We start from the raw sequence: 12303 nt of genomic DNA, 5'->3' as shown, positions 1-12303 counted from the left end.
GAAGGGACCTCGTAGGGTCATCTAGTCCAACCCCCTGCTCAAAGCAGGAGCATTCCTGACTCAACCTTCCCAGCCAAATATCTGTCTAACCTGCTCTTAAAAACTTTCGAAGTTGGAGATTCCACAATTTATCTACATGTGCTGTTCCAGTTGCTTGACCATCTTCCTAGTCTGAAAGTTCCTCCTAATCTCCAACCTAAATTTTTCTGCTGCAGCTTTAGGCCATTGCTGCTTCTCATGTTCCTATAGCCTCAGGGAAAAGCCCATCTCCATCTTCTCTGTAATTGCCTTTCAGGTATTTGACGATATTTCAGGGGGTTATCAAATCCCCCTTCAGTCTTCTCTTTTGCAGACTAAATGACCCTAGTTCTTCCAGCACTTCCTCATAGATCTTGCCTCCCAGACCCCTAATAATTTTTATTGCTCTGCACTGGGCTCTTTCCAATCCGTCCACGACCTTCTTGAAGTGTGGGACCTAAAACTGGACATAGTACTTCAGGTGAGGCCTCATCATCAGTGCTGAACAGAGTGCAAGAATCATTTCCCTTGATTTGCAACTGACACTCCGTTGATACAACATAGTTTGCTGTTGGCTTTTTGCAATGAGAGCATGCTGTTGGCTCAAATTTAGCTTGTGGTCAGTCCACTGTAACCCCCAGATCCTTCTCTGTAGTACTGCAGCTTAGTTAGTCATTCTCCTGTCTGTATTTATGCATGCAGTTATTCTTCCCCAAGTGCAGGACTTTGCACTTGTCCTTGTTGAATCTCATCTAATTGCAGATCATTTCTCCAGCCTGTTCAGGTCATTCTGGATCCGAGCTCTACTCTCCAGAGTATCTACAACACCACCCAACCTGCTGTTGTTCACAAATCTTGTTAAATGTGCCCTTGATCCATTTATCCAAAACCGTTAATGAAGATATTTAATAATACCTGACCTAGAACAACGCCCTGGGGAACACCACTTGGTACCTCCACCCAACTAGACATTGAACCATTGATGCCTGCTTGTTGAGCACCATGATCCAACCAGTTGTGTCCACCTGTTTAGTACTTTGATCTAGTCTGTATTTCCTAAGTTTGTTAATAAGGAATGTCAGGAGGAACCATGTCAAAAGGCTTGCTAAAGTCGAGGCTTATCATATCCCCTGTTCTCCCCCAGCTACAGATGCTTGTTATACTTTCATAGAAGGAAATCTGGTTTGTCAGGCATGACTTGCTCCTGGTGAATCCATGCTGGCTGTTCCTGCTCCCCTTGTTCTTCTTCAGGTGTTTCACAAGGAATTCCTTTAGGACTATCCATGATCTTTTCAGGCACAGAGGTCAGGCTGACTGGTCTGCAGTTCCCCAGACTCTCTGTCATCCCTTTCTTAAGGATGGGCACTAACTATATTTGCTCTTCTCCAATTATCAGGGACCTCACTTAACCTCCAAAAGTTCTTAAAGAGGATGGCAAATGGCTCTAAAATTGCTTCAGCCAATTCCTACTGTTCCCTAGGTTGCATCCCATTTGGCCCTGATGACTTGAAAGCATCTAGGTCCTCTAAGTAATCCCTAACCCGTCTCATAGATTTCATAGACATTAGGGATGGAAGGGACCTTGGAAGATCATCGAGTCCAGCCCCCTGCCCAAAGGGCAGGAAGTCAGCTGGGGTCATAGGATCCCAGCAAGATAAGCATCCAATTTGCTCTTGAAGGTGTTCAATGTAGGTGCTTGACCCACCTCCGATGGCAGGCTATTCCAGACCATGGGGGCTTGTCCAGCCTGAAATGGTCTTGTAGTAGTTTATGACTGTTCAACCTCGTCATCCCTTGGGGCGCTCTGGTGAACAAATGTACCCCCAAATACTGGTGGTCACCCCTGATAAACTTATAGGTGGCCATCAGATCACCCCTGCGCTTTTCCAGGCTAAAGAGCCCCATGGCTCTCAGCCTGTCGTTGTAAGGTCTGTTTTCCTGACCTGTGCTCATGCGTGTGGCTCTTCTCTGGACTCTCTCAAGCTTCTCCACATCCTTTTTGAATTGTGGAGCCCAAAACTGGACGCAGTACTCCAGCTGCGGCCTCACCGAGGCTGAGTACAAGGGGAGAATGTCCTGGGATTTGCTTGAGAAGCATCTATGGACGTAAGCCAGAGTTTTGGTCACTTTACTAGTCGCAGCATCGCATTGCAGGCTCATGTTCATCTTGTGGTCACTGATGACCCCCAAGTCTCTTTCTTCCGTAGCGTTAGCCAGCTGAGCCTATAAGGATGCTGCAGGTTTTTCCTCCCAAGGTGGAGAACCTTGCATTTTTCAATGTTAAACACCATCAGGTTCTTATCCGACCATTTGTGCCTGTCCAGGTCAGCCTGGGTCACCTGCCTGTCTTCTGGTGTGGATGCTTTAACCCAAAGTTTGGTGTCATCGGCAAACTTGGCCAGTCGGCTTCTGACTCCAATGTCCACATCATTAATGAAGATGTTGAACAACATGGGTCCAAGGACAGAGCCTTGGGGGACCCCACTGGTCACAGGGCACCATGATGAGTGACTTCCATCAATTACTACCCTTTGGGTCTGACCATGGAGCCAATTTCTCAGCCAGAGGATTGTGGTAGACCCAAGGCCACAACTGGGCAGTTTGGCCAAGAGGTGATCATGGGATACCAGATCAAAGGTTTTTTTGAAGTTAAGATATGACACCAATCTTTTCTGTCTTGTCCAGGTGATAGGTCACCTGGTCATAGAAGGAAATGAGATTGGTCAAGCAAGACTTACCCACAACAAACCTGTGCTGGCTATCCCTTAGGACATTGGCGTTGGCCTCTTTAATAAACTTCTCTAAGATCTTCCCCGGATAGAAGTCAGGCTGATGGGCCTATAGTTAGCAGGATCCACTTTCCTCATAGTTTCATAGTAGCTAGAGTCGGAAGGGACCTAGGTAGATCATCTAGTCCGACCCCCTGCCTTGGCAGGAAAGAGCACTGAGGTCAGATGACCCCGGCAAGGTGCTCATCTAACTTCCTTTTAAAAATCCCCAGGCTAGGAGCCTGCACCACTTCCCCTGGAAGCCGGTTCCAGGCCCTAGCCACCCTGACTGTGAAGTAGCACCTCCTAATATCTAATCTAAACCTCCCTTTCTTGAAGATAGGCACCACATTGGCCTTCTTCCAGTCTTCAGGCATTATACCAGAGTGCCAGGAGTTTTCAAAGATCTGTGCCAGAGGCTGGGCTATGATGCTCACCAGCTCCTTGAGTACCCTGGGGTGTAGACTGTCAGGGCCGGCTGACTTGAAGGTATCCAGCTTCTCAATGTGTTCCTTCACGAGGTCAGCATTGATGGAAGGCAGGGGATCTCCCTCACCTGGACCTCCCTGTCCCGTAGCAGGCATGGGTGTCCCATAGGACTGATGAAAGACCAATGCAAAGTACCTATTTAATAGGTTGGCTTTTTCTTGGGCGTCAGTTGTCCCATCTGTTTCAGCAGGGGTCCAATGTTGCCCTTGCTTTTCCTCTGGCTCCCCACACATCTGAAAAAGGACTTTTTATTGTCCTTGATGCTCAAAGCTAGTTGGAGTTGCAGGCTTGGCTTTCCTGTTCTGCCATTACTTTAGGCTGTTTGTCTCCTTCCCTGCTTTTGCTGCTAACTACTTTTGTTAGCTGGTAGCTGCCCATATTTGTGAAGCCTGATGTAAAAAAAGTCATTAAATACTTCAGCCTTCTGTGAAACTATGCATCATAGTTTCATAGTTAGTAGGGTCGGAAGGGACCTGAGCAGATCATCAAGTCCAACCCCCTGCCATGGCAGGAAAGAGTACTGGGGTCAAATGCTCCCAACAAGGTGATTGTCAAGCCTTGTCTGTCTTAAAGACCCCCAGGGTAGGAGCCAGCACCACTTTGCTTGGAAGTTGGTTCCAGATCCTAGCCGCCCTGACCGTGAAGTAGCGCCTCCTGATATCTAACCTAAACCTACCCTCTGCCAGCTTGTGACCGTAATTTCTAGTCACTCCTGGTAGTGCTCGAGGGAACAGGGATTCCCCCAATGCCTGCTGGTCCCCTCTGACTAGTTTGTAACAGGCCACTAGATCCCCCCTCAGCCTTCTCTTGTGGAGGCTGAACAGGTTCGGGTCCCTTAGCCTCTCCTTGTAGGGCCTGCCCTGCTGCCCCCTGATCATGCGAGTGGCCCTCCTCTGGATCCTCTCCATGTTGTCCACATCCCTCTTGAAGTGCGGCACCCAGAACTGGACGCAGTAATCCAGCTGTGGCCTGACCAGTGTTGCATAGAGGGGGAGGATCACCTCCTTGGATATGCTTGAGATGCATCTGTGGATGCATGACAAGGTGCGGTTGGCATCCTGACTACATGCCCACACTGCCGGCCCATGTTCATCTGGGCATCAATGATGATTCCAAGATCCCTTTCTGCCTCTGCCTCTGCACTGACAAGAAAGGAGTTCCCCAGCCTGTAAGTATGCTGCTGGTTCTTCCTCCCCAGGTGCATTACCCTGCACTTGTTGGTGTTGAGCCCCATCCTGTTCCCATCAGCCCACCCTTGTAACCTGTCTAAGTCTGATTGCAGCCTATTCCTTCCTTCTAGCATGCCCACTTCTCCCCACATCTTGGTGTCATCTGTGAATTTGAATGGGGTGCTTTTAACCCCTTGTCCAAGTTGCTGAGGAAGATGTTGAGCAGTACAGGCCCAAGGACAGCGCCCTGGGGGACCCCACTGCTGACATCCCTCCAGATCAAAAATGACCCATCCACCACCACTCTCTGGGTGCAACCCTCCAGCCAGTTAGTGACCCATTTGACAGTGTGTGTGTTGACACCACAGTCCCCCAGTTTTTTAAAGAGAATGGGGTGAGAGACAGTGTTGAAGGCCTTGCTAAAATCCAGAAAGACTATGTCCAGTGCTACCCCTGCATCTAAGGGTTTTGTGACCTGATCATAGAAGGCCACCAGGTTGGTCTGAAAGCACCTGCCTCTAATGAACTTGTGTTGGTTGCCCCTAAGCATAACCTCCTCCACTGGCCCCTCGTGACATGTGCCAGGATAATTCTCTCAAAAAGCTTACCCAGGATCAAGGTAAGACTAACTGGCCTATAGTTCCCCAGGTCCTCCTTCCTCCCTTTTTTGAAGATGGGAACCATGTTGGCCCTCTTCTAGTCCTCTGGCACCACACCAGAGCACCATGAGTGCTCGTAAAGCTGTGCCAGGGGTCCCGCAATGACCTCAGCTAATTACCTCACCACTCTGGGGTGGAGATCCTCCAGACCAGATGATTTAAATATGTCCAGTCCCTCCAGAAGTTTCCTGACTAGATCCTCACTTACCCTTGGCCTAGGTTCGCCTCCCCTGGGACCTGAGGGGGTCCCGGTGGGGGTGCTGATTCAGTCCCTGCTCAGGAAAGTGGAGGCAAAGAAGTTGTTAAATAGGTTAGCTTTGTCATCTGGTGTGACTACCAGATTTACTAGCGTGTCTTGCAGGGGCCCCGTGTTACCTGGTACCTTCTTTTTGCCGCTATGTATCATCTGTAACTAGATTGCTGCCTTCCTTCTGTAAGGACCTTCTAGTATCTCTTGTCTTTCTTCTACTTTTGACATATTTTTAGAATCCCTTTTTATTGCCTTTTATGTTCCTTGCCAGCTGTATCTCAAATTTGCCTTCCTAGTTTGCTACTAGGATGCGTGTGCAATATTCTTATACTCTTCTATACTATTGTGACCAATTTTTTCATTGAAGATGTTGCTACCTAGGCAGAGTGGTCTCCTGCTGCATTTCCCATTCTTCCATTGCCTGGGATAGCTTGTTCCTGTGTCCATAAGAGGATTCCCTTAAAGTACAGCCACTTTCCTTGAGTCTTTATCCTCTCAGACTTGCCTCCTAGGGGGTCCTGCCCACCAGTTTCCTGAGTTTGCTGAAGTTGGCTTTCCTGAAGTCCAGTGCCTTTAATCTGCTGCTTTCCTTCCTTCTTCCCCATAGGATCTTGCACTCTATCATTTTGTGGTCACTGTCACATGACAGCATGTGGAAGCCACTCCTGCCACCCACTGCCCTATGCTGTTGCTGCTCCATGCGTGGCTACTGCCACCCTCCCCCGTTCCACATCCGGCAGCGCACCGAACCCCTTCCCCTGCTCCACGCATGTCCGGCTGTGCGTGCACCCCTCCCCCCCATGTCTGGCTGCTGGGGCTACACATTAAAAAAGTTTAAAACCCCTGTTCTAGATGAAAGACATGCAAGGTACTATAACGGTTACTGTTAAAATACTCTCCAAGCTAGAAATGAGGTTTTCAACATATTTAATAAAAAAGTTTTCTACGTGGTTTAAGGAGATGTTAGGATGGGCAGAGCTTGAAGTGTCCAAAGTGGTATGCTCAAGCAGAATAGCCAAGCTAGATCATAGTTCTGTGAGCTGTTCTACTGTACTTAATAGATTATCCCATAAGTAAGGGCTGCTGTGACGACAATGTTGCTTAATCAGGTCCTCAGTCATTAAACAGGTCTGTGACCTTAGGAGTAGAAAATGCTGTTTAACTTTCTTGTGCCTTCTGGGCATGCTGGCTTTTAAATATATCTTTAAATACACTGTGAGAAAAAATTAGTGTTGTCTTAGTTTTACACCTAGTTGCCACATTGTTCAAGTAATACATTGTCCTTCACTCTAGAAGGGACTCATTTAAGAGTCTTTAATTTTCTTGTTTGTTTTTAATTAAAATAGACTGTTCTCACAGACCGCTAACCTTAAGCCATGTCCATCTGGCAGACTTGCTGTTTCTGGTGGTACAGCTTTCACCAAGCAGTCTTGCCTACCCCACACCAGTGATGGACTAATTTGCACAGCTAAGCATCAGTGCCACTCAGCTTACCCATACCATAATTAGCCTACCCACACGGCCATTGCTATGCTGCTTGCATTTTAGGTGGCAACTTAGCTCCTTTCTACTTGAACTCTTGCCCCTTCTTCATGCCTCTGGATGATTGGATGGGGAAGCATGTGACATGTACAAGGCAAGTTTAGCAGCAAAGGAGCTATCACTTTTCTACCCAGATCTAGCACATTGGTAGCAGTGAAGTGACTCCACCTGGCAGGTGGTTTTCAGGAGAAGGAGACTGTCTCACCTCACTGATTGCTTAAATTCTCTCTCTCCTTTCCTTTTACAGATTTGGTAGTGATAATTACTGCAGTGGTGGGGGCAGGACTACTCATAGCCATTGGAGTCATCATCTGCTGCATTAGGAAGAAGTAAGTTGCTTATTTGAGATACTGTTAGACACATTTTAAAAAAGGTTTTTTGTATGGGTCCCGTCTCCTTATTTCTTGCATTAGATAAATAGTTGATCCATGAGTGGGGGTCTGGGATAAACAGTGGGAGATGGAGGGCAGGCAAGTACAACAGATTGTTAAACAAAAAAACAGCGAAACAGAGAGAGACTCCTGTACTAATGCTGTTGCAATGTATCATTGTAAATAACTTCTTACAAGGTACTTTTTCAGTAGCACTGGTCTTAGTTTTTCATGCGATTTCACCAAAAATAGGTATCAGCTGAATTTCATTAGAAGTGGTCAAGTTAATTTAGCTGTTCTCTCTGAAAATTCTGTACAGTCATTTTTCAAACAAGCTTCCCTGTTTCGCTTCTGATGCATCATACAAATTATGAAATAATTGGATTGATTTGTGCATCACTACTTTGAGTAGCATGCAAGAACAGAATTGATTTCCTAATCCTGGATTTAAGGAAGTTACAGTTTGATGAGTCAGTACTGTTAGGTTACTGCATAGTTATAACGGGCTGTTGCCTGCAGGCAAAACAAACTGGAGGCATCTTCAATATGCAGTGAGAAGAAGGTGGAATGTACAGGAGCCAGATTCAGCAAGATCCAGCTAGCGTCTATGCCAGCTCCATAGCAAATTCTCTTTGGTTTGACAGAACCTGGCTGAGCATTTTTAGCTAAAATTTGAGCTCTTTGGGTAGGGATCTGATCCAGCAAAATACTCATAACTTTATTCAAATGAGCATTCTTATTAGAGCCAGGGAGGTAACACATACACATTCAGTGTTCAGAGATGCGTGTCCTAAATTTGAAACTGTCAAGAAGTTGTGCTGCACAATGACTACAGTTGTGCAAAAGCTTTTCACCTGAAGCAAAGCTAGATAATTTGTGGGCTTCTTTATTAGTTTGACCTTGGGCATAAAGTTCAGGGCATTTTACCTTTTTATAGTAATGTTTTATTCCTCTTAACTCCCTTGCTACCTGCAAATGCTCCTCTGCCCTGTTGAGAAAATACATAGAAGTTTTAGGCTTGAAGGACACATAACTTCAAAAAACCCTCCCCAAGGAAACTTTGTGCCTAGGGGTCTACCGGCACTTGCAAGGAAAATAATCTTTTTAACTTGCTAACTAGATCCCTGCTGTTTGCTTATCTCAGACAACATTATGCCAGATTTTGTGAGGGCCTGATAAGCCTTTAACTGCCATTGATGTCTGTGAGTGAAATGGGCCCCACATGCTGTAGGATCAAATTCACTATGGACTACTAGCATTTCCATTACAAACCTCAAGATGGATGCCATTGGACTTACTAAAACCTAATGGAATGAAATAACATGTCTAATGTTATTTGCTGCTCTGTTATGCACAAGATGTTGTTCTCTGCTGCTGTGCATACAGTAGCTTCTAAGAGAGGCTGAGTTATGGTAGTTCTAGTACTTAATATTGAGAGTACAGAGCCTACAATCTATATGGGTTGGCTAGCAATAAATGATTCCCAATGTAGAGTTTAAATGCACAAGCAGTATACTGTTCATAGTGTTTCTCATGCACTAATCTTGCCTTTATACCAGGAAGAAGAAAAACCAGAATCCTGCAGTGGGGGTGTACAATGCCAACGTGGGGGTGTACAATGCCAACGTGGGGGTGTACAATGCCAACGTCAATACTCGAATGCCTCGAAAACCGGCCTTTTTCAAAAAGAGGAGAGAGGATAACAACTCCCATGTTTATGCAGTCATTGATGAAGCCATGGTCTATGGACACTTGCTGAAGGAATCCAAGGGATCAGTTGATCCAGAAGTAGATGTGTACCGGCCTTTTGATGGACCCATTGGTGAAGTACCACCTACCCCACCTCCATTCTCTTTCAGGAAAGAGGGTAAGGTGTCTGACGCACAGGACCTTCCATCCTTGACACTGACAGACGCTGAGATCTACACTTTTGCACACCATAAGCCAGAGGACTCTCAGAGTAATGGAGACACAAATGCAAAGAGTAATGGAGATGTGAGCATGTCCTTGCTGGAAAGTAAGGAACAGGAAGGGTCTATGGAATAATGTGTGCAAAAACATGTGACTAGTGTGGATATGGGAGGAGAAAACTCTGTGAAAGGAAGTGTTCTCTTGCATGCTATAGAGGGAGGAAAAACAGAAGAGGAGACTTTTCAGCATGTTTTGACATGGGATATATATATTTTAAAACCTCAACTGGTTGTTTTCAATTTCCAATGAATGTTTAGCAAACCTAGCAATAGTGTATGCTATTCATGAATGTAGGTGCTCCTCTTTTGGAAACAGACAGCAAAGATATGCCTTTTCTTTTCCTGTAAAGCCATGGATTATTATAAGAGATGGATTATTCGAAGCACAGGAAATTATTTTTGCTGAGAAATGGGACTAGGAGACAAAAAATGCCTCCTGAATGTCTTTGATGTTGGAAGATTGTGACCCACACCACTGACTCAAGCAGCTCTGAATTATTGGAATGTTCTTACTGAAAGTTGGCTCATTTCCCTAATGCCTAGGAGGGCATAATGTATGGCATTTTCTTCACCTCTGTCTCCCAAATTAGCCAAAGCAGCTTATTCATATAAGTAATTGAAAAGCAGCATATGCAGCTACCCTGTGGTTTGCCCGTGGACATTATTGTGGGTTTCTGCTCTTGTGGTCCAGAACCAGGGGTATAATTTTCTCATCTTCCAGTAAATGGTAAACCATTTTGGTAATATTGTGTACATCAACAATGAAGATCACCTATTTGCCTTACTTTTTGCAAAACCAGTAATTTTGAGAGCATAAAAACTCCTGCTCAGAAGTCAATGGAATTTTTATCTTCCTATCAGTTGTGTTCTTAGTCCTACTACTAACAGAGGATGCTATGAAGAAATAATCATGGGGCAAGTCTTTGTGTTTGACTTGCAAGAGTTGTTTACTTTTTTGACTTCTGTAGATAAAGTGAAAAAATGTGTTCCACTTAGAACATGTAGTCATATTGGGTGCACAGGTATAGGTGAACCTGCAGAGATTATCTAGATATTTATTACAACTTTAGGTTGGGATTTTCAAAAGCGTTTAAGTGGCACAGGAGCATAGCTCTTGTTAACTGCCAATGGAACTTGTGGTCAAAAGTCAATTTAGGTGCTGCTTTTGACAGCCCCACACTACAAAATTAATAGAATTTTATTTGAAAAACCTTGGTCAGCCTGCACTTCAGTGGGTATATAATTTAAAACCATAGCCAGATTTCTAGAATTAAGGATTCACAAAACAGGCCTGTAACTGCCTTCTTAATTTACATATACAGCTTTCAAAATTGCATGCGGGTATTTTCACAGTCAGAAGTTTACCCATTAACATGTAAAAGTGCCTAACTTGTCTGCCTATACAGTTACTTTGGTTACTTGTGCCCTTTTGCACATCAGTCTGGACTTGACAACTTTAAGATCTAGTTTCACATGTCCGCCATGAGCTATCACTGGTATAACAATATTAGAAGTATGACATAATTAACAGTATAAATGTTATAACTTGCTGATGGTAACTGTATGCAATAAGCAATCATAATAGTCTCAGGCTGAAGTCCTGGTCTCATTGGATGAGGACTTCAATTAGACAAAGATTCCACCATCTGTTTTAAATGTTTTTGCATCCTAACTACCAGTAGCCATTCATTCTACTTGAACCAGTAGCACTTTCATAGAAATGTCACACATGAAGTAATTTCCCCACAAAATTGCAAGTAACAGATTGTGAGAAACGTCAGCTAAGTGTGCCTTTATTTATGTACTAAAGATGTTCTGCTCATCTTTAGCACTGTCAATGGAGAAATGTACTTGTTTATATCCCTCTCTACTTGTATATTGAGACACCAGGGTATTTTAATGCCGGGTATTTTAATGCCATTTGAAAATTTCCTCTTTGGTCTTTAATTCCCAAAATAGCTATGGTTATTTTTGTCAGATAACTGAATTTCTACCATCTTTTTTTTATCAGTGCAGTTTAATAATTCTGTTTCCACCTGGACAACATTATTTGATCTGTCTCCTTTTTTGCCGGGAGGAAATGTTGAGTGAATTTTTTTTTTAATATACAAATATGCAAAGCCATATCATCACCTGCCTGTAAGTCTTTGCAACTTATTAGACAAGATCCTGTATTTTTGTACTTTGGACAACAAACTGTAAAATATGCAGTATAGGCCAATTTTTTCTTTCCAGATTTTTGCCAGTGAGCCATCTGGTTTTTATTTAACATTTTAACTAAATTTTTGGTACAAAATTGATGTTGAAATGTGTTTAAACTTCTTTCCTAAACTGAGGTTTATTTATTTTCACTTAATTTATTTTGCTGCATATAAAGAATGGGAATAAAAACATATTATTATTTGGTAGGTTTAAATTTCAGTTAAAAATATAATAAAGAGAATTACATTTTGAGCCTGGATGAGTTACCAGTGCATTTTTTTCCTTTGGTAAACTTAATTTGCAAAGTAGGTAGGGTGGAATTAAATGATGAAAACTTCAGAATATCTTTGGTCATTCTTGAATGATCATCTGGGTATTTCAGAACTTGGCATACATCTGCAGTTCTGCTGATTTCTGGCACTAGCTGTCTTCACATGAGCAAATCACACAGGAGTGAATTTGACACTTCAGAGTACAGGCATACCTCGTTTTATTGCGCTTCACAGATACTGCGTTTTTTACAAATTGAAGGTTTGTGGCATCCCTGCGTCGAGCAAGTCTATCGGCGCCATTTTTCCATCGGCGCCATTTTTCCAACAGCATTTGCTCACTTCGTGTCTCTGTGTCACATTTTGGTAATTCTCACAATATTTCAAACTTTTTCATTATTATCATATTTAGTATTGTGATCTGTGATCTTTGATGTTACTATTGTAATTGTTTTGGGGCGCCACGAACCGCGCCCATATAAGACGGCAAACTTAATCGATAAATGTTGCGTGTGTTCTGACTGCTCCACTGACCGGCCGTCGCCCCGTCTCTCTCCCTCTCCTCGGGCCTCCCTATTCCCTGAGACACAACAATA

The 12303-nt window shown here is 44.0% G+C and overlaps 1 protein-coding gene across 2 annotated transcripts in view; it reads left to right on the top strand.

Annotated features, from left to right (window-relative positions):
• CDCP1 (CUB domain containing protein 1) overlaps positions 1-9312 on the top strand; it is a 155610-nt gene extending 146298 nt beyond the window's left edge. For both annotated transcript variants that reach the window (XM_090050437.1, XM_090050436.1), the window contains exons 8-9: positions 7143-7224; positions 8826-9312. In XM_090050437.1, coding sequence (XP_089906563.1) covers positions 7143-7224; positions 8826-9312 — 569 coding nt within the window. The remainder of the gene's footprint in view (positions 1-7142; positions 7225-8825) is intronic.
• Positions 9313-12303: the final 2991 nt, after the last annotated feature.

The sequence above is a fragment of the Crocodylus siamensis genome, chromosome 5 (assembly GCF_052110815.1).
Source record: "Crocodylus siamensis isolate JL-2025a chromosome 5, ASM5211081v1, whole genome shotgun sequence".
Taxonomy (NCBI): domain Eukaryota; kingdom Metazoa; phylum Chordata; order Crocodylia; family Crocodylidae; genus Crocodylus; species Crocodylus siamensis.
Note: the sequence above shows the minus strand (reverse complement) of the source record. Positions and strands in the feature narration are given on the sequence as shown.